Source organism: Trichophyton rubrum, assembly GCF_000151425.1.
Source record: "Trichophyton rubrum CBS 118892 genomic scaffold supercont2.4, whole genome shotgun sequence".
Lineage (NCBI taxonomy): Eukaryota > Fungi > Ascomycota > Eurotiomycetes > Onygenales > Arthrodermataceae > Trichophyton > Trichophyton rubrum.
This window is the reverse complement of record NW_003456425.1, coordinates 1,954,563-1,978,981: the sequence shown is the minus strand read 5'-3', so window position 1 is coordinate 1,978,981 and position 24,419 is coordinate 1,954,563. Positions and strand designations below refer to the sequence as shown.

Sequence of the window (24,419 nt, the reverse complement as noted above, 5' to 3'; positions counted from 1 at the left end):
TTGGCACCGATGAGTCAGCGGAGGTTCCTCATTTTTTTTTTTCCTTAAAAATATTTTTTTCTGCTTTGAAATTCGGCCGGAGCAAAGCGTCATCGGGAGTTGCATTTTTCATCTTTCCTATCGACAGTCAACAATAGAGAACGGTCGAGTTCATCGGCCTCCTGTCAATCTTCAATCATAGACTAATATATAATACTACCTTACTCTGTTTGGCCTCACTCAGGGCTAGGGTTAATCCCTTGTGTCGTGTTAGCGAAAGGACGTCGATTCTGTTACTCCTCTTCTCCGTGTCAGAACGACGATGAAGGTCTTCGAGTCCACATGCACCTTTAACTACTCCTGGGACGAGGTTTCCACTGCCAACTGGCGTAAATATTGTCCCTGGAATGAGAAGTCCACCCATGTCGTCGCGGTGGATGTGCTCTCCCACGATATTAATCCAGAATCTGGCATAGTGAGTCTCTCCGGCGTACATCGTTAATGATTACGCTGGACAAACCGGCTAACCAAATGGCTTCTCTCGTCATAGCTACGAACTGAGCGTCTGATAACATGCAACCAATCAGCCCCTCAATGGATTCTTAAACTGTTTGGAGGCAGCTCGACATCCCATGTTTACGAGGTATCCTACGTTGACCCACGGTCGAAGAAAGTCACCATGTGCTCTACGAATCTATCATGGGCCAACGTCCTTAAGGTGCGAGAGGTCGTTACCTATCAACCATCAAGCTCGATGCCCGGCAGCAAAACGGACTTCAAGCAGGAGGCCCAAATTACTGCCATGTGCAGCGGATGGCAGAAGATCAAGAACAAAATCGAGGACGTGAGCGTAGAGACTTTCAGCCAGAACGCGAAGAAGGGCCGCGAAGGCTTCGAGTCTGTCCTTGAAATGAGCCGGCGGGTTTTCTTGGAACACAAGAAAGAAATGGAGGCCCAGCGCGCACACCAATAGCCCACGATGCTACGGCTAATACTACCAACAACCGTTCAATTTCCTATCAATCGGTCAAGCCTATACTCGACCGGCAGCTACCGACTCCGTTTGCCACGCAACCGTTGACATCGATCTTGAGAGTATTTTCACTCTACATCCTTATACCAGCGGAGTTACGGTTTTGACTCTATTTCCTGTGAGCGATTTGCGTTCACATTAAATCACGACCCCCTCAAAAAGAAAGACCATGCTTTTATTTGACATTTGGCGTTGGATACCATTTTCTTTTGTTCATCTGGATGGTTAATTAAAAATGGGAACGGCGCAACTCGGCTTAGATGAGCGTTCCCTTTTTATTATTTTTATTTTTCTTTTGTTCCCTGTTTTCATCTTTTTCCTGCTCCCCCTCGTTTATACCTCTTCTTTATGTGCAAGATATCGGTGTCCGATTGTACACTATATACATTATACAAGAGTGGAGGCAATCTTAGAGGCTAGTAGTATAGCACACAAATACATGTCATGATGACCTTAAAGAGTCATTATTTTTAGTATCTGACATGCAGCAAGTTGATATTGATAAACTGGGAAATGAGAAGACGAGCGCGCTGGGCATATGTTCATTAGATCGTCATAATGTGTTGTCCACTCTTATCAGTGTTAGACATTAACTAATTACAAAAACTTAGCCCGAACTATCGCTTAACCCAGAAGTCCACCTAAAACCATACGTCCAACTCCAGCAATCTCGCTCTTCGCGCTGGCCCGGCTGGCGTCTTCAAACTCTCTGACAATACCACTTACGATCACTTTCCGTAGCTTTGCGTCAGCCTTGGTAAAGAGTTCGCCCATGGCAGCATTGCAAAGGCTAGGGTGAGAAACAAGGGAGACCAGCCTCGAATAGCAGTCGATAAGCACGTCGCATAGAGTGGCGAATATCTCAAAATAGTCCGGGTCAAACGGCAACGAAGGCGTAAGGAGGAATGTGTATTCTTCACCAGGGAGTAGATCCTGTGACTCAGAGTTAGACGGGAACGTGGAGACTGCAGAGGTGCCGCCTGCGGAGGCCATGTTGCCCATGGGCTTAAGTTCAGAATGGTGATCTACTCCTCCAGATTGCATGGGCAGACCAATCTCGGTAGCTGAGCTTGTCCGTCTCACCTTGGTGGATTGGCCTGACCGCTTGAACATGTGCGGCAGCCTTGCACGGGCCAGAGTTGCAGCAGGTCCCCCATCTACGGAATGGATCTGTTGAAAGGATTCGAACTCGAGTAGGAGAGCGTTGAGGGATTTGAGGTACTCGGACAGTCCCGAGCTGACATCCAGTATCGGCGGGAGGGAGAAGCCCAGAAAGAGGAAGTTTATAGCGCGGCGTGTGAGCTTTCGCTTTTCAAAGTAGGGCATGCGAGCGAGATCTGCTTTGGAGAAGTGTGTGGTATTGAACCAGTATACCCTGCCATTGTGACTGTCATCCGATTGATAGAATGTCAGCACTACGCTCCACCACCTAGAAGGACAACGGCCGGAGAAAAAGGGGGGAGGGGGGAGGGGAAGCAGGTATCTCACGCGCTACGCAAGTAATCGAGGGTCTGTATCCGTTTTGATGCGGTTTCGTGTATGTGGGAGTATATATTAGTGGCACTCTGGGGTCCAAGGTTGTTGCTCCCTGTTATAGGGGTAGATATAGTGGAGGATGAATTGAATCCCTAGACATGTTTAGATGCCAGAAAACGAGGCAAAGCAGGTAAGCATTGGAATAATATAGCAAGATTTACCTCTCTGGCTCTAGTGTCCGGGGGAGGAGCAAGGAAGTCTCCCCCGGACATGATAGCCTTGACATGGAGCGCAGCCGAGTACTCCAGCTTTGCGGCTTTGGAGGTATACGAAGGTATAAAAAAGGTACAAAAGGGGGGGGGAAGGAGAGAGACAGAGAAGCAAAGAAGGGAGAGCAAAAGGGAGGTCAACGTACGGTGTTGTGAGCCGACGCCTTCTCCGTCTCGAGCTTGGGCATCTTTATAGCGGACTGCATCTTTTTCGAAGTGTCAAGGGTGTGGGACCCCCCTCCTCTCACGCGGGAACCGATGGTACATGCTAAGTCCTCGATGGACCAAGAGACGGGTACGCTACAGCGCCTCTCGAAGGGCTGGAGGGAGCGCGGTGGTCGACTTGTTGGAGATTGAACGCTAATGCGAGCCTTCGATGTTGGAAGAACCAGGGCTGCAGCAGCGCAGGATGACGGAAGACAAGCAGCGGCGCCGTCGGAAAATACGGTACGTGACAAGACTGCCGGCGGGTCAGGGGCAAAGTTACCACAGCTGCCACCGAAGCAGGGGCAAAGTTACCGAGGTTGCGTGTAACGATGACGTATCGTCGGGGCAAGGGGAGATGCTTAGTCATACAGCGCCCTGTTGTGGGCTCTTTTTCTTTTTGGGCTGCTGACTTTGCGCGCGAAACGAGCGAAAGCGAAGGACGAAACCGACGAGCGCAAGACCGGACAGAAATAATCATAATAACTGATACGATGGCGAGCGCCACCTGGAGGATCGACTGAGCTGGGACGCGGGAGCCGTCGACGCTGGATCACACGCGATCACTAGCTCTTTTTTGCTGCGAGACCGACCGCTGTGCTGCGGTCGTCTTGTGTGTTCTGTTGATGTTGAGATGGCGGCGTTTGAGCGCGGGGCACTCCCACGGCCGGGACAATGGCCAGCAGACCCCCAGGAAGATGTCGAGATATCAAAGGACAGGATCTGGGTAGACGGCTGCTTCGACTTCAGCCACCACGGTTCGTTTCGCCAATTTGATGCATTACTTACAGCATTTCGTCGTCTTTCGTGGGCTGTTATTCTAATCGGCTGGGTTAGGCCATGCGGGAGCCATGCTACAGGCCCGCAGACTGGGAAAGGAGCTGCTCGTTGGTGTGCATTCAGACGAGGAGATATCGGACAATAAGGGGCCTACCGTCATGACCCTTGCTGAACGGTTGGTCAATCAGTACTCCTACGGCTTCCACGCAGGGCTCTCTTTGTTTTCTTTTCTCTCCTTTGCGCTATTCTTCTTCACTGCTTGAAGTTGCTGATTAGGCCTGAAGGATTGCCGCTGTGGATGCTTGTCGATGGTCAACAAAGTCCATCCCGTACGCTCCATATGTTACTTCTCTTGACTGGATATCTCATTATGGATGCCAGTATGTTGTTCATGGGGACGATATCACCTCAGACAGTGATGGCAACGACTGCTATCGGTTCGTCAAGGAGGCAGGCCGCTTTCTAGTGGTGAAGCGTACCCCTGGCATCTCGACCACTGACCTGGTTGGCCGCATGCTTCTTTGCACGAAGACTCACTTTATCAAGTCCCTTTTAGCTTATATCACAGGGAAGGAGGGCTCCGGAACTCCTGAGGAGATGGAGGAGGCTGGCAAGAGTCATTTCCAGCGTATCAGAGACTATGCCACAGACGAGACAGGGCTACGCCCTGGACCTGAGGTCTGGCATTGGAATGGCCCGTCAACTTTAAGCAGCACATCTGCCACTGGCGGAGCACATGAGCAGCTGCAGCGACTGGTCGAAGGTGTAAAGCCGAAACCAGGACAGAAGATTGTCTATGTTGACGGTGGTTTCGACTTGTTTTCATCTGGCCATATCGAGTTTCTCCGCTGCGTGCACTCTGCAGAAGAAAGGGATGGAGATGCTCGTGGGTGGTTCCACCCAGACCAGGTGGCACAGAGAGTAAAGGAACTTGGTGAGGATTACGGACCCGCGTATATCGTGGCCGGCGTACATGATGACGAGGTAATTAATCGCTGGAAGGGTCTGAATTACCCAATCATGAACATCTTTGAGCGGGGTCTCTGCGTCCTCCAGTGTCGTGTAAGCATGACCCGTCCCTTCACAAGTTCGGACAAGGCTAATGTTTCTTGAAGTATATAAATGCTGTCGTGTTTGCTGCCCCTTTTACTCCAACCGAAGCATTCCTAAGTGCCCTGCCGTTTGGAATGGCTGATGTGGTGTACCATGGACCTACCACTTTCATCCCTCTAACCTTTGACCCGTATGAAGAACCTAGGAAATTGGGGATATTCAAAGAAATCGGCAACCATCAATTCCAAAACGTCAATGCTGGAGAAATAGTACAGCGAATCATGAGAGCCAGAGCAGCCTTCGAGGAACGACAGAGGATCAAAATGCTCAAGAGTATCAACGAGGCAGAGGTTAAGAAGCAGGAGGAAGCAGCTAAGTTGTCTGCACAAGGTAATTAGAAGTATGGGACAGTCATAGATAATGCTATAAAACGTCAATGATGTACATGACTTTTCACAGAGAGCTTCGTGCATGTAAGAAATTATATAGTATTGAATAGAAACATAGACCGAACGTGTAAGCCAGTTAAACATGTGCTAGCATCCTCTTTGCAAGTTGGCAGACTTCCTCGCGCTGTCTCTTTCTCTGGTCCATAGATTTCTATTTTTAGCAAGTGATAATCGTTAGTGACACCAGTGGCCCAGGAAAACAGACAGTAAATATATACAATACCTTCTGACGGGCTTTCAATTGTTTTACCGAATTTTCCGCCAACAACGTAATCGCTTGATGCTGCTTTTGCAGCTCGCCCCGCATAGCTCCCTGCTCAGACTGCTGCTTCTCGAATAAAGCAGCAGCACGGTTCAGTCTCTTCTTCATCGCCTTCTTCTTCGGGTCTTTTATGATACCGGCCCTTTTCACTCCAAGAACCTCAACAGCAAGACAGATTATTTTCTGCTGTACTTTCTCCCATTCGCTCCACAATCGCTCGAGAGAACGTTTTTCGGCCTCTAGTTTACTCGAGAATGCGGCTCGATCAAAGCAGAACACCTCTGCTGAATCTAACTCCGCAGATTGACCCCCAGCAGTACTCTCTCCTGGAGCTGACGCCCCGATACGGCTTAACACCTTCGTGTAGTTAGCCTGGAATTCGTCTGTCCTGTTAGCGTATGCTGTAGCCATCTCATCGAGGCGAGTTTTCATGGAGTCCTCAGTGCTTGAGATTGCTGCAGAAAGCTCTTCTGCCATATCCTCTCGGGCGGACTCCAGTAGATCTGTTGCCAGCAGTCAGAGGAATTCTTGGGCTGCATCACATAGTTCTCCATACTAACCGACGAACGAGTCCAGAACCTTTTGCCCATCGTTTAGCTCCTTGGTAGGTGGGTATGGCCTGGCTGTATCCGTTCTTGAGTCCAGGATATCCAAGGGCTCCATATCGATGCTGGATCTGAGTCTCCTCATACTCGCATTAGCTTTAGTATATGGAGTTTGCCCGGGCGAACGCTGCGGTGTCGAGTTCCGGGTGGTTCGGCCCTTGTATATAGAGCGGTACCAGTATGACTCCGCCATTAAACCGTTGTGTACGGGGCTTTGGGGAAGTGATGGCAAATATGGTCTTTTGTAAAATAGAAACTGGGAGACAAAAAGTTGTGGTTGAAGGTATGTAGTAAAGATTTCCTATTTGGGTCTCCATACAGGTAGGGCCCATGCGCACAGTCTGGAATCACCACCAGTGCATCTTATATTCGGCCGGATATCAGAAACATTGGATAGTTGAGAAAAGCAAACTAGAAGTCCAGGGTATAAATAGGAGTTTATATGTATGTATTACATCCTCCAATTCATGCTTACCCCAAACGGCATACATGTATAGACAAATTTACGGCCTATTAGTGGAAAAGAGAAACACATAAACCCAGAAGTTTGACCCTCTCAGTAACGCCGACTATTGTAACATATACTGACATATCTCTCTGATTGCGCATAGATTCGATCATTGCCCTGCCTGCACGACCAGGCCCTTCTCTTCGAGAAGCTTAGACAACTCTCCATTCTGGTGCATGGTCATCAAGATATCACATCCACCAATGAACTCCTTCTCGACGTATAGTTGGGGAATGGTTGGCCAGTCAGAATATTCCTTAATCCCTGATATGAAACAAAGACCAACAAGTTAGTCATATACTTCAATTACCACTACCATATTGCAATTGTACCTACCTTGTCTTAGCTCGGGGTCCTCGAGCACATTGAATGCTGTGAACTTCTTTGGGTCCAGCCCCTGTAGACCCAGAACCTGAATGCTAGCCCTTGAAAACCCGCACTGCGGTGTCTCTGGGGTGCCTTTCATAAACAGGACAACCGGCGCCGAGGCTACAGCCTTATCGATGGCGGATCGGGTTTCGTCGGAGAGTAGACGTATTTGCAAAGGAGTGAGTCCGAACCTCTTTGTCGTCGGGTTTGGTAGGCGGGTGAATCGAAGAAGCTGTCGAGAGCGTGAGTGCTAATTAAGGTAACATAACTGCGGCTTAATCCTTACCGACGAAGCTGATAGTCTAGAAGCCATGCTGCTTTCTGCTATTTGGATTAAGGGCCTCGTTAAAAAACAAAAAAGAATGAAAATAGGCTTAGAATAATCAGACAATAGCTAATATAAATGCAACGAAGTTGTCGGATTCTTGAGGAACTTTTTTGCATCTCCAAAGCTTGGCCATATAGAACCTCGGGTATTATTAATTAGATTGACCAATCACGAGGCAAGAAATTTGCCTGGCAAATACATCTCACGAAACCAGAGTTAACTGTCGAGATTTTGATATTGTAGGAGGGCAAGAGAGTTATCTCGTTAATCGCCGGAATGTAACCGTGGGAGATCCAAAGCAGCACGAGCAGTGGGCCTCTTTCTTAGGGTCGATATCTGTTAGCCCAACAATTTTATCCTTGAATACAACCTCAACTCTCTTCCATACAGCGAATGGCTCAGGAAGACTGGCCTCATTCTACCCGTTCAACAGTATATTAATGACTACACCCCCTAGGGTTCTCATCACCCATGTGCTTTAATAATACAGTGATGGACTTATTATTACCCAAGTGCGAGAGTTGGTGCTGGAGAACAATTACTTGGACGTCCACACCTCGGGATGAGCCTTTAGATCACGCATACCTATACACTAACCAGTCACTATTAGGCCGGTTACTATCAATCAGTAACAAGTTCCAGTTAGGAGGTACCATTACACTGTCCTCGAAATTGGCTAGTTGAACACGGTGGATAGCAATACAATTTTTTTTTATCCTCTTCCCAATCAATCGTGATGTTGATATCTGTATGGTTATGTCTGCGTAGAAAGCTTGATAGTTCGAATGCAGCATAGAGTCCGTGGAAATTTGGCGTTGGATTGAAGTGCTGAGACTTCCCAGGGTCTGTTTGTGCGAGGGAGGAAAGACCGGACATGAGGGGGAAATGGGTTTAGCTGACCTAAGCATGAGTGAGAAGGTCTATATGTATATCCTAAGCCACACACCTCGCTCGCTTATTTACTTACCTTTCAAATCTTTCCCTTTTGTCCTTGCCCTCTTATTCTACCTATAGAGGGCACTTACACCTCTAAGCCCTTAAACCCCTTAAGGACTAGCTAGTCAAGATGGAAGGTTTCAGGACGTCGGAAACGGCGTCCATGTAACAAGTTAACTAAGTTCCATAGCCGTCGAGCCGCATCCACGCGGTCTTGGCCCCACTCGCTCTCCAGAAAACTGTCTCTTCATTTCCTTTGACATGCTATTCCTACCTTGGGGTTGACTATCAGTTTACGATTCCGAGGAATGCTATGACGTATTCACACCAATGGAGAAAGATCTAGCTCCAGCATTCTCTGCTGCAAACTATACCAATGACGGAAGGACTCATATCCTGCTCGCAGCCACTGGCTCAGTTGCCACGATAAAACTACCAAATATAGTCGCATCTTTGGGGTCCCAAAACAGGTTTTCCATTCGTATCATCGTCACTGAATCTTCAGCCAATTTCCTCAATGGGCAGAGTGATGAGCAGCCAAGTTTGCAGCAAATTCGGCGGATGAAAGGTGTCGAAGGCATATACCATGATGAAGATGAATGGAAGGAACCCTGGGTGCGGGGGAAAGACATCTTGCACATTGAGCTACGGAGATGGGCTCACGTCCTACTTATAGCACCACTATCCGCAAATACTCTGGCGAAAATGGCAATCGGGATGGCAGATAACTTACTACTCTCCGTTGTACGGGCGTGGGACACTTCCGGCACGATCGATCTCGGAAAGAAGCCCAAACCACGTATTTTTGTAGCACCTGCTATGAACACCGCAATGTGGAGAAACCCGCTGACGCGCAGGCAAGTCGAAACCCTTGAGACGAGCTGGGGCTTCCAGTCTGAAACTGAAGGCGGCTGGGTGACGGTTATCAAGCCAATGGAGAAGACCCTTGCTTGCGGTGACGTAGGGGATGGTGCTATGGAAGACTGGAGAAAGATAGTAAGAATTATCGAAGAGTATTGTGACGCCTAGCGCTCTATATTGGCACAAGTATCATATTATAGAATCTACTAATCCACACTCCACTGCACACCATTATAGTGTCACACATTCTTGCATAAGGTCTTCACTCTGATCAATTAGATCTTCTTATGGCATAATCCCCAAGAAGACCGAGGGATATAGTGCTTCCCGTAAACCAGCAGCCGTATTTAAACCACCACCAACAGTCTTTAGGATCAGTAAGCTTCACTCGCCAGATCATAGTTCCCAATGATAACATGGCACCACCACAGCTACCCACAAAGAAGGCAGGTCCAGCACCGGCCGCTACACCAGCTGCAGCAAGCAGGCCGACCTGAACTGCTGCAAGCCCCGACATCACATATTTGCTGTTATCAATATGAGCCAAAGCAATTGATTTTATCCCTGCTTTAGCATCGTCCTTGACATCCATATGAGCATATATAGTATCATAAAGTATAGTCCAGGCCACATTGCTCGCATATAGAGAGGCACATGCAGCGAGGATGCTAGGATCGCTCAAAACTTCAACCCCCAGCGCGGGGAATCCCATTACCGCGCCCCAAGAAAAGGTTAACCCTAACATTGCTTGAGGGTAATTTGTAACCCGCTTTGCTAGTGGATATGCTGCAACGAACAGAAGGCTTGGAGTTGCATACCAGAAGCATTCAAAAGGGAATTGAAGGAGAATCGCAAGTCCGGAAAGGAGCTGAGCGCCAGTAAATATGATTGCATGTTTTGGAGTAATTGCTCTCCGCGCAATTGGCCGAAACTTTGTCCGTTCTACATGAGGATCCAGGTTCCGATCCCACAAGTCATTTATTGTACACCCTGCGCCTCGCATGACCAGTGATCCGGCGAAGAATAGACCAGAAAACCAAGCAACTTCGAGAGGAGTAGCCGTTGGCATGGCCAAAGGCGCTGCAAGGAGGGTCGAAAAGAGGCAAGGAAAGTATAGATAGTAGGTGCCCGTGGGTTTGTCTAGTCGTATCAATTCCGCATATGGTACCCATTTCTTTGGAAGAGCAGCGAGAATTCCCGTTGTCGGTTGTGAATATTGCTCTGGCTTTTGACTGGTAGCTATACTGGGTGCAGAGGAATTATATCGCAAAAAGAGTTCGTGAATCTGCGGTATCCGGCTTAAACGTCGAAACTTCAATATGCTCGGTATTCTCCTATTGTGCGGCGTCCGGCAGCTGGTAAGGATATGGCTGGAGACGGTCAGCCCGGCTCTAAGATAGCCGCAGTAATTAGATAACATATCGATAAAAGAAGTAGCACCGAATCCGTCCAAATGCCCGACTTTCCCGCGCCCAATTGTAGACCCCAGCCTCTCTCGTTGCGAACCTGGAGCTGTCTTGAGCTCTTCACAGTAACTATTTTCGCGCCGACGAACCAGGATAAAAGCAGGAGCTAACTAAGCTATTTGTCACGTGATCGGCTTGATTTCTAACACTTTTGTTATCCAAATGAGCTTTCAATCTTCAAGTTGTTTGATGAAAACGACCAACACGACTGGGTGAACAGCTGTTGCGACGCGACCTCTTCGGCCCAGAGCCATGCCTGGGCTACAGCTACCACGCGCGGCCTTTGAGCCTATCTCACCGGATCTCGATTTTACAGAATTGGTCGAGTCGACGCCTAATTTCATGCCAGTAACGCGAATTCCTGCCCACGCGATTGAGGAACAAGGGATCGATAATTTCGAGAAGCTAGTGAAACTGCATGTCATCTACTCAGGAAAGCCTCTAGTTGTAGAGGGCTATGGAAGTAAGCTGGAGAAATGGATATTTTCCCCACGCTGGCTCAAAGACAACCATGGAAGCAAAGGCATGTTACTCCCCAATAATAATGACGGTTAATGCGCAAATCTAATAACTCATTAGTCGAAATCGCAAGGGACCTCACGAACAAGTCAAATGTACCGCTAACTATTCAGCACTACCTTTCTAGTATGGCTGGTCTCACTGACCAGTTCAACGCCACAAACTACAAGGACCCTAGTCGTCAGCGCATGTATCTGAAGGATATTGATTGCCCTCCAGTCTGGCATGAGAAATTACGATCGCTTCTTCCACCATTTCTTTATTATATGAATGAGTCTGTGGCAGATAAAGAGGGAGATGCGGCCCCTGCTGGTGACCTGATGAGCAGCCTTCCCGAAGAAATGAGGGCAATGAACATGATGTGCTATATCGGCCATGAGGGCACCTACACTCCAGCTCACAGAGAGATGTGTGCTACTCTTGGGCATAATATCATGGTCGAAGCTTCGACCGGGGGATTGGAAGACGGAAAACCGACAAAACCTGGATCTTCAATCTGGTTCATGACTGAAAAGAAAGATCTTAAGGTTGTCTCAGAGTATTGGCTATCGACATTAGGACACGATATCGAAATTGAGGACCACTTTGCGCAAATAAATGCCTGGAAGTCTGCGCCATTTAAAACCTGGGTCGTGGAACAGAAAGTTGGTGATTTTATTCTAATCCCTCCTCTTGCTCCTCATCAGGTGTGGAATAGAGGCACTCGCACGATGAAAGTTGCATGGAACAGGACGACTGCTGAAACGCTTGATCTTGCTTTGACTGAAGCGCTACCCCGGGCTAGAATGGTCTGCAGAGACGAACAATACAAGAACAAAGCCATCATTTACTTCTCCCTTAAGAAATATTCGACTCTCCTTGAAAAAGCAACTACACGTGATGAATTAAGATATCGCAGCCTAAAGTCCGATTTCAAACGCCTGTTTGCGTTATTCACTCAGATTCTTCTATCTGAGAGTTTTTCTACTCGAATACCGGAGCCCAAAAACGTTGAATTAGTTCCGTTCTCAAGCAATATCACTTGTTCATATTGTCGATGCAATATCTTCAACAGGTTTCTTACCTGCCCCTCGTGCATTGGTAAGTTTCCAGACGGGGAAGATGACACCTATGACGTTTGTATGGACTGCTTTGTGATGGGTCGAAGTTGTGCCTGCATATCTAAGCTGAGGTGGGTGGAGCAATTTCGTTGGAAAGACCTCGCCCGGGATCATGAACGCTGGCGAAACCAGATTACCAAGATCTCTTCAGGAAGAAGTCGAAAGGATAAGGATAATTTTCAACCCCTTTCAGTTGAGCAAGAGAAATATGAAAAGAAGACGCTGGCAGAAATATGCCAGGTGGAATTGAAACGCCGGCCGTGGACCGACGTCACAAAGCCGGTCAAAGATGATGTTGACGATGACGATGAGAACCACAGGGAATCTACTCGAAAACGCCGAAAAATAACCAAAGCTGACAAACATAAATATAGTCGATGTCACATCTGTGGACCGACATTAAATTGGAAGCTCGAGACATGTTCTCAATGCAACCTGCAATGGTGTTACGGCAGTTTATACAGAGCATTTGATATCATGCCAATGGCAGTGCTGGAGGTACGGAGTTGGAAATGCCCAAGATGTGAAAGGATATGCCCATGTGCGAATTGCAAGCGCCGCGACCCAACAATTCAAGGATATGTACCAACCGAGACCCGAATCGGCCATGATACCAAAAAGATTGCTGATGTCAGAAGTGTAGAGTCTCTGGTGGATTTTAGTCATTCAAACCTATTTTGGCTTAAGAAATCAGGCGAGCATCCTGAAACATCACAGGATAGCCGAAGAATGCAGTTGAGAATAGAAGAAGCAGAGAAGGCTAAATTGGTTGTGCCTGTTTTATATGATCACGACTCTGACGACAGTGAAATAAGAAAGGGGGGGGGCCAAAATGATAACCCTACCTTTGACGAGAGTCTTATAGACCCCGCCCTTATGGACAGGGGTCATCAAACGAGTTTTGTTGTCCCGCAAAACGCTATTTTCCGAGACGACATGGCTGACCGTTACCAGCCCACGGAAGGTATCACATTTGAATACCCAGAGCCAGAACAGCCAGCAGAACAGAATAAAGCTGAGGAAATTGTCGTGGACCCAAACCTCTTCCAGACTAACGAACAGGCTCTAGAGGAAGTTAATGGGGGCGAACCGGATGAAGATGAACCTGAAGATCTACCTGTAGACCCAAGGCTGGACGATGGTGTTGGCAATAGGCGAAAACGGGGAATTGAAATCGACGATGATTTTACTCTTTCTCGACGATCAATCTCCCGTATTAACACGTCTGGAGCTAGGAAGGTTGCAACAAGACGAAGTCAGCTGAACTCCATGCAGTCGGATGATCTTGGGGGATCTGGCAGTGACCAAAGTGAAGGCGAAGATGGGGCGGAAGAACAAACTTCGCAGGCTATGTTACGCCCTCGAACTTCGAGGCCTGCTAAGAAGACTGTTAAAAAGTCGGTGGCAACCAAAGCTTCAAAGTCCAAATCTGTGATATTCGCCAAGAAAGCTAGCGAAGTAGGTGAAACTAAAGAGACAGATGAATCAGTTCCTACCGCACAATTGCAAAACAAGTCCCCGCTGGAGCCAAGGTCGGAGGTGAATGGCACTGCTAAACAGGCTGCGCAAAACAAAACTGCCAAATTACAGGCAATGGGTTGGGTAGAAGATGATGATAACGATGGATGGGCCTAATTGTCACTTCTATGTTAACGTGTATTAGATATCTTACAATCAAGCGAAATGCAGATTGCAGATGGTTGATAACAGGAGCCTTAATCATTCAAGTCGGCTTTATTCCATTGCGGATCGTTCCTGCTCATGTAGATTTGAACCTGATATTGGAACAAACTACCTATGGCTCGACTATAACCTTCCATTATTCAAATGTACGTTAGACCATATGCAAGATGTATTTTTATTTTAAAAGATTATTACGCTCCTTTATATTCGTAACGAAGGCGCTCTAATTCGTCTAGATCGACTGAAACCATAGTTCTCCGAGCCGCCATGATAGTGAAGAGTACGACTATTGTATGGGGGTTAGCGCGACAAAAAACATAAGTAGTCAGTAGAAGGTATTACCTGCTGGTAGGACATAGAGAATATGGTATGCATTGTCTGGATCCTTCTGAAAGCGTAGAAATCCGGAGAGTGCCATGAAGAGAGAAATGACAGCATTCACTATTACCGTGTATCGGCTGATAGGGTCTTCCTTCTCCTCTGACAGGCTGATAGAGTGCCTTCCCCTGGATTCACTTTGCGGCAGCGGGGTATATTTCATATAATAGGCTGTCCACAGAAGGGAGGCAGCACCAAGAAATGCCGAAGCCCTGTCATAGAAGACAGAATCGAACGATATTATTGTGGGTATGAAGATACAGCTGGTTATGCAGGGTATCACAGACAGTACAAGCTATAGTACCTTGTTAGCACTTCTATCGGTAGGAATAGATTTGGATACCTCTAAAGCACCTGATAGAAAGCATTTGCCGTCTCATTATCCTTACGCAAGGATTCAATCAAAGCCTCTTGTTCTATGCATATGTAAGTAACTGGCTATAGTTGGGCTGCAAGTTAAAGCTACATGCCACGAACCTTGGTCATCTAGTTCTGGACGTGCATCATCATCAGCGTCTGAGTCTGGATACTTGAATGACTTCCGCAGCCGTGTAGAGGCCATGATCCATGACCTACTCCTCTTCGTCAACTGGAAGTTCCTCTCTATCAATATGTCCGTATGTCCAAATACCCAACTTGGGGATCCGCAAGTTGACTTCATGTGACCAGGCTAGCAAGGTTATCGCCGACCTAACTCCGACCCCGGAGTCTTAATCACGTTACTTAAAATGCTGACCAACGTATTTCCTGATATAAACCACGTGATTGTGATATAATCAGTTTTCACCTTTTATATCCAGAATGAAGAAAGTTGAAAGGTCGCAACGATAAACAAAGATTGAGTCAAGCAAGTCACCAGCTGACGGTGAGCGACAGCCATGAATCCCATACGGGGCCTGCGGTGCTATCGGCCCATGTTGAAGCCCAGTATTTCTCTGCGCTCGTCGACACCCGCCCGCCGTACCCTCGTTGCACCCCCTCAGCCTAACAGCGGTCCCTTGCTCTCACGACGAGCTGACCGAGAACTACCCTCACTTGGCTCACACAGACGGTGGCTGCGCACTATACCGATATTTCTTGCGATAATTGGCGTGTCAAGTCTCGCGATATTCAATTACCAGAAGTCTTCTTCCAGTATCGTTAGCAGTACATTGTACGCTCTGCGACACTCTCCCAAGGCCCGGGAGCTCCTTGGAGATGAGATATATTTTGCACAGCGAATACCGTGGATAAGCGGAGAGATGAACCAGCTTCATGGCCGTATTGACATCTCGTTTTGGGTCAAGGGAACTCGCGGCAAGGGAAAGATGCGATTCAAGAGCACGAGAGAGAGCAGATCAGGCTATGTATGGGCTATCCGTCATCTGTATTTTAACAGTTGTATACGTTGACTGTGAACATGACCATACTAACATGATACCTATACAGTTCAATACTGAAATATGGAGCCTTGAGATGGAAGATGGCACCGCTGTGCCGCTACTCAACCAAACCGAAGAAGACCCATTCAAGGGCGCAATATAAAGATCGATTGCAGTAATCCGGGACCGAGGACATATTTCACCCCACCCCTTTTTTTACCTTATGGGTTGTATAACTTTATAACTTGGCATGGCGTTTGGAAAGATGGGATAGTGGAGGCTGCTCCATTATAATTGTTCACTTTAAAATGCAGGATGTTATTACTTGGAGAAGAAAGGAAGGAAAGAGGCAATCTAAACGCCCCGACAATCCAAATTACATTCATGCAAATCCCCAGAAATTTGGAAGTGGGCTAAAAAAAAAAAAAATACAGTTAAACGCCACTCTGAAGGGCTATTGTACAGTAGATAAAGAAGAAATTCATGAAACAATATAACGCTCATTCCTTAGCTGCTGCAGGCTGTGCAGCCTCGATTTTCGGCCATGGCTTCTTGATTGCGTCTTGGATCTTGACGCAGCGTCCCTTGGGACCAGCAACTCCCCCTGTTGTGTCACATTGTTAGCGCACAAATTACCCAGCAAAAATGATATAAAAAGTGAACAGGCTAAACTCACCCTTAACAACAACAATGCCCTTCTCAGCGTCAACCTTCAAAACCTTCAAGCTTTGCAGCGTTACCTGATGGTTTCCCATCCGTCCAGGCATCTTCTTCCCAGGGTATACTCTGGAACCACCGCCCTGAGAAGGAGCTGTAGAACCAAGAGAACGATGCGTCAAACTGACACCGTGACTTCTATCCTGACCGTGGAAACCCCATTTCTTCATAGCACCGGCAAATCCCATTCCACGGCTGTTTGACCGAACATCAACATATTGACCCTCTTGGAACCAATCGGCATTAATAACTTCTCCAATTGGTAATAGTCCAGTTTCATCCTTGACTCTGAATTCATGTATATGTCGTTTTGGCGAGACACCGTTTGCACTGAAATGACCCAGCATCGGTCTCGTCACATTTCTCTCATTCTTAAGCCCAGACCCGACCTGGACAGCACAGTATCCGTTCTTCTCAAACGTCTTGTGTGAAATGACCTGGGCGCCGTCTAATTGGAGAACAGTACAGGGAGTCCGCACGCCTGTCTCGGGGTCGTAGATGGCCGTCATTCCTTTCTTGATGGCAAGGGCTCCTGTTCGAAGAGGCAGGGTGGCAGCTTTTCGCAGATGAGCTGCAATAGGATGTGATGAGAGAATCGGCACTTCTGGATCGAGAGGTTTAAGGCTGACTTTGGGGGGGTACATGGGTTTGATGCCAAAGGACCGTATGGCCACGGTGATTCTAGACGGACCACTGCACAGCTGTGAGGATGTGACGGGCGCAAACAATTGCTGCAGAGAGCTTCGAGGTAGCCGCGGCGGCATCTTTTCTTCGATATCCTTCTCAAGTCTCCTCGATCAACTCGACGGTGCTGGCGCTTTTTTGTCGCTATCCAAAAAATTAGTTTCTATCAACGATTAAAAAACGAAATTCGACCTTTAGTTAGGCTTCGCGCCAAGCTTTTTCCTCCCGAGCTTAACGCCAAGACAAACCTCATCTTGACTTTTTTGATATCTCGAGCAACAGACAGGAACAGATGCCTTGGACACAGCAAGCCCAGAGCTAATTACAAAAGATGATATCGTCGCGCGGGTTGGCCGGAGGGCCGGCTAGACAGCTACTTCTGATGGCCTTCAGATCACCACAACTATCCCGACCGTCGCCGGCATGGATAGGCTTCCGCCAAAACTCGCACATGCTACCGCGACACCAGCAGTCAACAATATCAACAATATCCCCCCTTAGATGTATCCGCTCCCAGTTCTCAAGAAGACCATATACGCGCCGACCATTCACTCGAGCGAACTCTACAAACACCGACCCGTCTGCAAAACCCTCGTTTTCCCAGCGCATGCGCACGCTTTCCCGCGAATACGGCTGGGCAGCTGTAGGAGTCTACTTCTTCCTATCAGCGTTGGATTTTCCGTTCTGCTTTGCTGCTGTGCGGCTGCTAGGCGTTGACCGCATAGGACACTATGAGCATATTATTGTGGGCTCCGTGAAGGATGCCATAGCGAAGATATGGCCTAGCAAAGAGAGGGATGCGCGTCTTCGATCCGAAGACGAGAATGAGATAGGCATTGCGGATAATATCGAAGAGGTGCAGAAGACCGTTAAAGGAGAAGCCAGTACGTTACTCTACCTGGTTGTTGGTTTTGTTGGGCAACTATGATGATCGGCTACTAATCTGCTTGTATAGGTATATGGACACAACTGGCGCTCGCATACGCCATACACAAGAGCTTCATCTTCTTCAGAGTACCGCTTACGGCGGCTGTGACGCCCAAGATCGTCAAGTCTCTGCGGCGCTGGGGTTGGAATATCGGTAAACGGAAATCCAAGAACTGATTCCATGATACCATATAACTCTCCCTATTTGATTTTAGTATTCTCATCTCTGTATACACACCTCTCTCTTTACACCTTGCATTTGATAGACTTATTCCCAGCGAAAACCCTCTGTATTTATACACCTAGATTATCCACTTACATCTACTCCTTACTTGATTGTTTGGATAAGACAGAAATCGTTCAAGGGCATATTCACTCATTCCATTTATAATTCTCTGGTTTGTTCGTGTACAGCTATTCAGCGAAATTCATACCAAACGGTGATGAAGCGTCTATAGGGTCCATCCAAGCCAGCAAAAACGCAAGCAAGCAAACGTTATCACATAAGCCTTCCCGAATGATCAAAGAAACAACAGAGGTAGAAAAAAAAGGGGGGAGCAGGACATTTCTTCCTACATGAAAAGGGGAAAGCAGAAGAAAAAAGGAGAAACCCACGACTCAGTCATTACCGGCTAAAAACAGAGCAAGAAAAGAAATTAAGAAGAAAAGGAAAAAAAAAGGGAAAAGATATGAATATGCAGATGAGACGAGGAAAAGGAAGAAAAAGGAAAAAGATTTTTTGGATTGTACAGTAAAGGAATGGCAGCTTTTGGGTAAAAAAAGGAAAGTAAGAACAGTAGAATAAAAGGAGAGGCATGGAGAGAAAGAATTAGTCGATGCGAAGGAAAACGGCCGTGAAGCCGGGGGTGTTATTATCTTTCTTTTAGCGTGCACATGACACATGAGCCATAACGGGTCATTAGAGTACCTCTTCAGGCGGAATGGAGCGAGAAAGAAAGAGACAAGGCGGTGGTGGATGAGAGAGGGAGAGAGGGAAAAAGGAATTGAGGATAGCAATTCTAGCCCAGGGAAGTATTTTATTTTCTATCATGCTCCTTTTGGATTTGATAAAAGATGTTTTTATGCGCGGTGTTGTTCAGGAGAGCCCGTTCGCAGGTATAGGCTGCGAGGAAGGATGAACGAATATTTGGCTGAAGGGCGGATCGGGAGTTAGATGGTGTGTATCAGGCGGGACGTAGACTCCTTCTGCTTTGCGGACGATCTCCTTTAGGGAGCGTGTGATGACGCCCGCACGGATGACGAGGTCACGCAAAGACTGGGTATCAAAGGCGAAGCGTTGCTGGCTATCATGGGTTGGTAGAGACGCGGTTGAGTTGCCGTTGTGAAGCTCTCGGAGATGGTGGATGTTATCCAGGACCGATCTTGCCCTGGCGGATGACTCTCTGCGCAGCTTCTTGGAAGAAGGGAAAGTAGCGTTGATATTGGTGCTTGGATCTGAGTTTTCTTTCCCGGGAAGAGGAGAGGACTGCTTGCTTGGGCTTTCATTGCTGTTCTGCTTGGTGGCCATGGGCATGGGCTCGGGGGAAGATTCCAGGCCAAAATTGCCCGAGTCGAACGTTGTGGCTGAGGAGGATCTTTGGCGCTGATGCCTGCTGCAGCCATTTGAACGTGGTTGGTCATCGTCTTCCTCAAGAGTTGCAAGGTTTATTATACCCTGGGCCTCTTTCCATAACTCTGCGGACGGGCCTTCCATGATGTGCAGTGCTTTAGCCTGGACCTGGAGTCGTTTTAGTTCCTCGACAAGGACGGTAAGTTCTTGGACCAGGCCGTATTGGCCATGTACACTCTCTTGCCGGTCCAATATAGCCTGGGGAACCTTCATGCTGCTGGCAGAGCCTTTACCGTTGGCTAGAGAGCCCGGGAGTGGCTGGTCATCCGAGTCCTCGAAATCAAAGTCACCATCCCAGTCTTCGCTGGGACCCTTGTTACCCAGACCCCAGGTGCCGAACTTGAGAGGGAAACCGGTGTCCTTTTGCGCCGTTGACTCCTTTGTTGCTATGGGTACACTCTGGCTTCTGAGATGGAGAGTGTTGGGAGCGCAGCGCGCTGTTGACCGTCCTCCTCGTAGATCGACAGGATTCTTTTCTTGGGCAGTCTTTGGACGATAACCAGAGCTGTCGCCGTCCTTGGTGGGCTTCTGCTGCTCTGACCAGTCAAACACGCTCATGCGCGAGCCCGCTTCCGATGCCTTTGACAGCGTGATGGCCGATCTAGAGTGGGGAGGCGAGTTAAGTGCCGTGGGGAAATCATCGTCATCATCTTCCTCATCGCCCGACGTTTCAGCGAAGAAACGCAGTTTCTCTGCGCTGTCAGCTGAGGGAGTGGTAAGGTAGCTGGATTTCCGGCTAGTTCGCTGTGATGGGCCGGTGATGACGGTCTTTGGAGATGGCGACATTCTGCGGACGGCAGCCTCTGAAGATGAGGCGTGTCTTAGGCTGCCGTTGCCGTGGCCAAGTGGGTTGAGTACGACTAGGTCCGACCTCTTTCGAACCGACGAGACGACCGAGGAGGACAAGTGTAGTTCATCTGGATAGCACTGTTGTTGTTGCTGCTGTTTTGGAGTGACGTCTGGTTTGTCGAAGATGGTATCTATCCTGGGCCCGCGAGGAGTAGATGTCGACTTGTTGCTACTTGTTGCGCGAGTTGGGTAGGAGTCAAAGATGGTGTCGCTGTGGCAGTCAGTCTCGTCTTCCTCTCCGGACGAGAAGATACGGGTATCATTATCTGAGCCGGGAACAGTTGAAGCTGGGTCAGAGGCAGTGACGGAGAGCCGTTGGTCTCGGTCTCGTGCGCTGCCATAGATCTTCTGTTCGGCAGATGACTGTCTGGAGCCAGAGGCCGAGGATGGCGCTGACCGTCTGTCGTTTAGGACCTCATTGCGAAGGTCGTGGAACTGTGGCAAATGCCGTAGACGAGGCTTAACCTTTGCGACCGTCGTCTTGGGGGATACGGGCTCCAGGGGGTCTTCTGATTGGTCGTTGGGAATGTTATCATCGTCGTTATTATTTAAGTCATCATCAAGATCGTGATGTAGATGCTGCTGCTGCTGCTGCTGTTGTTGTTGATAGTGGGAAGTGGCCGGCCGCTGGAATATGTCAGGATCGGTGATGTTCTTCCTCCGCCGCGATCGCATGGAGTTCCCGCTTAGTCGTTCACTCTTGCTGGTCCGTATTTCACTGTCTGAATGAGGGTTGCGCTTCAGGTCGAGGGAGGCACGTTGTCTCCGCTGCAGCTTAGCTATCGACTCTTCCCACGGCTGGATAGGGTCGTCTGCTGCAAACGGGGGTAGGGGTGCCGACGATGACAGTAATTGAGTGGCATCAGCATCAGCATCAGCATCCGCTTCCGCCTCTGTTTCCGAGTCCTCCTCTGGCTTTGAGCTCAACATACGAATGACTTGGGCCCGCGCTCCACCGGGAACGGGTCTGCCCCAGGAAATCCGGTCTGAAGATTGTTGGCGCTGGTGTAGCTGCTGTCGCTGCTGATCTGACGGCCGAAAACTAGAGCTAAAGCGCGGGAGTTGGGCGGAATCCTGGGGTTTGATGGCAGCGGCCGAGACGAGCGTGGGCACAACATCAGGCTCGAGTAGGAGGTGGAGCTGCTGCTGCGAGCGCTCCCGTCTCTGTCTGACCGAGGAGGACCGCCGTCGAGTGCGGATGGAGGAGAAATTGGAGGCAATTCCACGAAAGTAAGGGCGCCAGACGGGTTCCCCGTGGGGTTGTGGCTGTGGCTGGGACTGGGGGGGAGGAGGAGGAGGAGGAGAAGGAGATGCCAGGGGGGAAGAGTGAGAGTGAGGCCGTATCAGCCCGGCGTCCAGGACATTGGACTCGGTGGCAGAGCGGTGCCTCATGGCCGCCGCGGCGCTGCGCTGGTGGCTGGTGGCCGGACGGCGGATGATGGAGTTTGAGCGGCGCGGCCTCGAGGCGGAGGAGGCAGGATCGTAGCCGTAGCCGTAGCCGTAGCCGTAGCCGGGCGGGCAGTCTGGAAGAAAGTCGCGCTGGGAGGTTGAGCGCTTGACGAGCTTGTTTGGCGGGATGGAGGCGCGGTTCTGGAGATGCTGCTTCTGGGGGAAGAAGGGGGCGGTCGAGCCGCTGACGGAGGGCGACTGGGGCCGCGAGGAGCTGGCGGCAGAGCTGGAGCCGTAGACGGAGGAGGTGATGGTGGACAGGCGGCGCACCCAGGAGGAGGAGGGCCTCGCCGTCGCCGCAGCCGCAGCAGAGGAGGGATCGAGGGAGCCAGGCAGCTGCGCGGGCTCGATCTCGACATCGCGGGCCAGGACGGTCTGGTCGTTCTCCCGCCGCGGCCGCAGGAGGATCTTCTCGTCGGTGCGCTGGATGAGGGCGTCCAGCTTTGCGGCGGTCGAGAGCCCTGCGTCCAGGGGCAGGCTGCGCGAGCTGGGCAGGCTCTGCGGCTGGCCGTCGGTGTCCTTGCAGTCTGGCAGCGGCGAGAAGGGCGAGAGAGGCGAGGGCAAGGGCAGCGGGAGCTCAGCAGGCTGGCCGGCGAAGAAGGAGGCTCGCTGGTACGCCAGCGTCGAGGGGCGTCTGTTGGCGGTGCTGGCGTCGGGGCGGCCCAGGGCGAGGCCAGCGGGAGCGATGCCAATTGTGCCCGCCGCACACAACTGTAGCAGTTAGCAGGGAGAAGATGTAGCCGGGGGGTGTTGGCTAGGTGCAGATGTAGGTGTGGTAGATGTTGTGGATGTTGTAGATGTTGTAGGCTGTAGATGTTGTTGTATATGGAGGTGTAGCGAAAAAAAGAGGCTGGAAGACTCACTGCAGGCACAAACTCCATCACGACGAGCCCAGACGAGCCGATGAAGAAGATGAAGAAGAAGAAGAAGAAGAAGAAAAGAAAATACAAGAAGAAAAGAAGAAGAAGAAGAGAAGGCGACGACGGGCGAGACTGAGCATCCGGCAGCGCTCGTTACGTCGGAGTCATCGTGGTGGCTGGCAGAGCGGGAGCTGGCGGCGACATCGACAGCGACGGCGAGGTCGAAAAGAAGTTGAAGCAGTCGAAGACGATAATAAACAAACCCGCAGCAGCAGCAACAATAACAATAACAAACGCCAGGAAGAAAAGCGACGGCGAGACGAGCTGGCGCAACCTTGCTTGAGGCCGCAGGGATGGACGTTCAAGCGCTCGCTCTGTGGCCTTTTTTTTTTTTTTTTCTATTTTTATTTATTTTTTTTTTTTTTTAATATTTTTCTTTCCGGCCTTCTCTCTCTCTTTACGACTCCATCAGGAAGAACGGCCGGACTCGAGACGGAGGAGGAGGAGGAGGAGGAGGAGGAAGGGAGGGATTGGAAGGCAAAAGGCAGGCAAGCGAGCTGAGATCTGAAGAGCCCGAGATGAGCGGCGGCTCAAGGAGGGTTTCTGGTGGAGCAGCGGCAGCAGGAAGAAGAGACGGCAGGACGAAGACGAAGACGACGAACAGCGAGGACGGCGAGGCCAGGGAGGGCGCAGAAACAGGCCCAGGACAACCAGCAGAGCAGCGGGCGAGGGAAAAAAGTTGGATCTTGACTAGCCGGCGCCTTGGAAGACGTGGATCTCCTTAGGGCTGCCTGGTTACAGATACGGAGGAGCTGTGGAGGTCTGGCGTTGACGCTGGTATACGGCGGTGATATTGGGATATGTGATATTATTGATATTATATTGGTAGGAGAGGAATGGGGGTCGACGGTGATGTTGATACGGGCTGACAGTGGACACACAGACAGACCGAGAGACAGAGAGACGGACAGCTACAACAGCTAGACGAGATGCTGATGATGATACTCTGGGAAGTCCGTGATGATGATGATGATGATGATGATATCAACAAAAAAAAAAAAAAAAAAAAAAAAGGAACCAAGGACCGCCTGAGACGAGACGGGATGCTTCGACCTCCCCCCTTTCGTTGCTTTTTTCCAGCTTTCTTCTTCGTCCTTCTTTGGCGCCAGAGCGAAAAGGCAGATCTCAGCAAGCGACTTCCCTGCTGCAGCCAATCGACAGCCCGGCTTGCCAACTTGGCGTCTCCGTCGTGCTGGCATCAACGTGCTTCCTCCTCCTCCTCCTCGATGCTTGCTGGCTGCTGGCTGCTGGCTGTTCGTCTTTATTCGCATATCCCGGTCCCTGGCCTGCGTAGCGTAGCGTGTGCTGCCGGGACACTGCCTAAGGGGGGCAGCAGGATTGGGGGCCCTTGTTTCATGATGGTGGCAGAGCATCCCCATCGCCCTCGCTCCCTCTTTGGCTGCTGCCGCGCTCTCTCGCTCGCTCTCGCTCATCTCTTTATGGAGTAGCATTTTATTTATTTATTTTGAGTTACCCGGCTCCTGGCCCGCAGAGAAACCTCCTAGCAGGGAGGTTGGTTGGTTGGCGGGTCGACAGCGTTGCCGGATGCGCCATCGTACATGGGGAGGTGGATGAGAAGAGGGCCCGGATGCAGCTTGGTGCTGCCAGGTTCTACAGCAGCCAG

At 49.6% G+C, this 24,419-nt stretch overlaps 13 protein-coding genes across 15 annotated transcripts; 6 read left to right on the top strand and 7 right to left on the bottom strand.

The window, feature by feature from the left end:
- Positions 1 to 301: 301 nt before the first annotated feature.
- Positions 302 to 952, top strand: TERG_04642 (uncharacterized protein; the record flags this gene model as incomplete). The annotated part of the gene is made up of 2 exons (XM_003235538.1): positions 302 to 454; positions 530 to 952. 2 exons carry the CDS (start codon positions 302 to 304, stop codon positions 950 to 952), a joined length of 576 nt encoding a protein of 191 aa, XP_003235586.1.
- Positions 953 to 1,636: 684 nt separating this feature from the next.
- TERG_04641 (uncharacterized protein) lies at positions 1,637 to 2,963 on the bottom strand (the record flags this gene model as incomplete). Of its 3 annotated transcripts, XM_047749836.1 has the most annotated exons (4): positions 1,637 to 1,945; positions 2,096 to 2,399; positions 2,501 to 2,640; positions 2,904 to 2,963. In XM_047749836.1, the coding sequence occupies 4 exons, from the start codon at positions 2,961 to 2,963 to the stop codon at positions 1,637 to 1,639; spliced, it is 813 nt and encodes a 270-aa protein (XP_047606353.1). The 3 variants fall into 3 exon arrangements, with proteins under 3 accessions (XP_047606353.1, XP_003235585.1, XP_047606354.1); XM_003235537.1 differs by having other exon boundaries at positions 1,637 to 2,399; XM_047749837.1 differs by lacking the exons at positions 2,501 to 2,640; positions 2,904 to 2,963 and having other exon boundaries at positions 1,637 to 2,338.
- A 632-nt stretch (positions 2,964 to 3,595) lies between these two features.
- TERG_04640 (uncharacterized protein) lies at positions 3,596 to 5,192 on the top strand (the record flags this gene model as incomplete). Its single annotated transcript, XM_003235536.1, has 4 exons — positions 3,596 to 3,719; positions 3,799 to 3,916; positions 4,026 to 4,803; positions 4,857 to 5,192. The coding sequence occupies 4 exons, from the start codon at positions 3,596 to 3,598 to the stop codon at positions 5,190 to 5,192; spliced, it is 1,356 nt and encodes a 451-aa protein (XP_003235584.1).
- A 127-nt stretch (positions 5,193 to 5,319) lies between these two features.
- On the bottom strand, positions 5,320 to 6,303 carry TERG_04639 (uncharacterized protein; the record flags this gene model as incomplete). The annotated part of the gene is made up of 3 exons (XM_003235535.1): positions 5,320 to 5,394; positions 5,467 to 6,008; positions 6,066 to 6,303. 3 exons carry the CDS (start codon positions 6,301 to 6,303, stop codon positions 5,320 to 5,322), a joined length of 855 nt encoding a protein of 284 aa, XP_003235583.1.
- Positions 6,304 to 6,727: 424 nt separating this feature from the next.
- On the bottom strand, positions 6,728 to 7,300 carry TERG_04638 (Grx4 family monothiol glutaredoxin; the record flags this gene model as incomplete). The annotated part of the gene is made up of 3 exons (XM_003235534.1): positions 6,728 to 6,882; positions 6,955 to 7,219; positions 7,274 to 7,300. The coding sequence occupies 3 exons, from the start codon at positions 7,298 to 7,300 to the stop codon at positions 6,728 to 6,730; spliced, it is 447 nt and encodes a 148-aa protein (XP_003235582.1).
- Positions 7,301 to 8,581: 1,281 nt separating this feature from the next.
- Positions 8,582 to 9,280, top strand: TERG_04637 (uncharacterized protein; the record flags this gene model as incomplete). The annotated part of the gene is made up of 1 exon (XM_003235533.1): positions 8,582 to 9,280. The coding sequence occupies one exon, from the start codon at positions 8,582 to 8,584 to the stop codon at positions 9,278 to 9,280; it is 699 nt and encodes a 232-aa protein (XP_003235581.1).
- Positions 9,281 to 9,383: 103 nt separating this feature from the next.
- TERG_04636 (4-hydroxybenzoate polyprenyl transferase) lies at positions 9,384 to 10,532 on the bottom strand (the record flags this gene model as incomplete). Its single annotated transcript, XM_003235532.1, has 1 exon — positions 9,384 to 10,532. The coding sequence occupies one exon, from the start codon at positions 10,530 to 10,532 to the stop codon at positions 9,384 to 9,386; it is 1,149 nt and encodes a 382-aa protein (XP_003235580.1).
- A 600-nt stretch (positions 10,533 to 11,132) lies between these two features.
- On the top strand, positions 11,133 to 13,832 carry TERG_04635 (uncharacterized protein; the record flags this gene model as incomplete). The annotated part of the gene is made up of 1 exon (XM_003235531.2): positions 11,133 to 13,832. The coding sequence occupies one exon, from the start codon at positions 11,133 to 11,135 to the stop codon at positions 13,830 to 13,832; it is 2,700 nt and encodes an 899-aa protein (XP_003235579.2).
- Positions 13,833 to 14,071: 239 nt separating this feature from the next.
- TERG_04634 (uncharacterized protein) lies at positions 14,072 to 14,820 on the bottom strand (the record flags this gene model as incomplete). Its single annotated transcript, XM_003235530.1, has 4 exons — positions 14,072 to 14,166; positions 14,223 to 14,553; positions 14,613 to 14,674; positions 14,736 to 14,820. 4 exons carry the CDS (start codon positions 14,818 to 14,820, stop codon positions 14,072 to 14,074), a joined length of 573 nt encoding a protein of 190 aa, XP_003235578.1.
- Positions 14,821 to 15,136: 316 nt separating this feature from the next.
- On the top strand, positions 15,137 to 15,782 carry TERG_04633 (uncharacterized protein; the record flags this gene model as incomplete). Its single annotated transcript, XM_003235529.1, has 2 exons — positions 15,137 to 15,604; positions 15,687 to 15,782. The coding sequence occupies 2 exons, from the start codon at positions 15,137 to 15,139 to the stop codon at positions 15,780 to 15,782; spliced, it is 564 nt and encodes a 187-aa protein (XP_003235577.1).
- Positions 15,783 to 16,119: 337 nt separating this feature from the next.
- Positions 16,120 to 17,100, bottom strand: TERG_04632 (mitochondrial 54S ribosomal protein YmL9; the record flags this gene model as incomplete). The annotated part of the gene is made up of 2 exons (XM_003235528.1): positions 16,120 to 16,223; positions 16,296 to 17,100. The coding sequence occupies 2 exons, from the start codon at positions 17,098 to 17,100 to the stop codon at positions 16,120 to 16,122; spliced, it is 909 nt and encodes a 302-aa protein (XP_003235576.1).
- A 302-nt stretch (positions 17,101 to 17,402) lies between these two features.
- On the top strand, positions 17,403 to 18,124 carry TERG_04631 (uncharacterized protein; the record flags this gene model as incomplete). Its single annotated transcript, XM_003235527.2, has 2 exons — positions 17,403 to 17,904; positions 17,976 to 18,124. 2 exons carry the CDS (start codon positions 17,403 to 17,405, stop codon positions 18,122 to 18,124), a joined length of 651 nt encoding a protein of 216 aa, XP_003235575.2.
- A 919-nt stretch (positions 18,125 to 19,043) lies between these two features.
- Positions 19,044 to 22,756, bottom strand: TERG_04630 (uncharacterized protein; the record flags this gene model as incomplete). The annotated part of the gene is made up of 2 exons (XM_003235526.1): positions 19,044 to 22,586; positions 22,739 to 22,756. 2 exons carry the CDS (start codon positions 22,754 to 22,756, stop codon positions 19,044 to 19,046), a joined length of 3,561 nt encoding a protein of 1,186 aa, XP_003235574.1.
- Between the last annotated feature and the right edge of the window lie 1,663 nt (positions 22,757 to 24,419).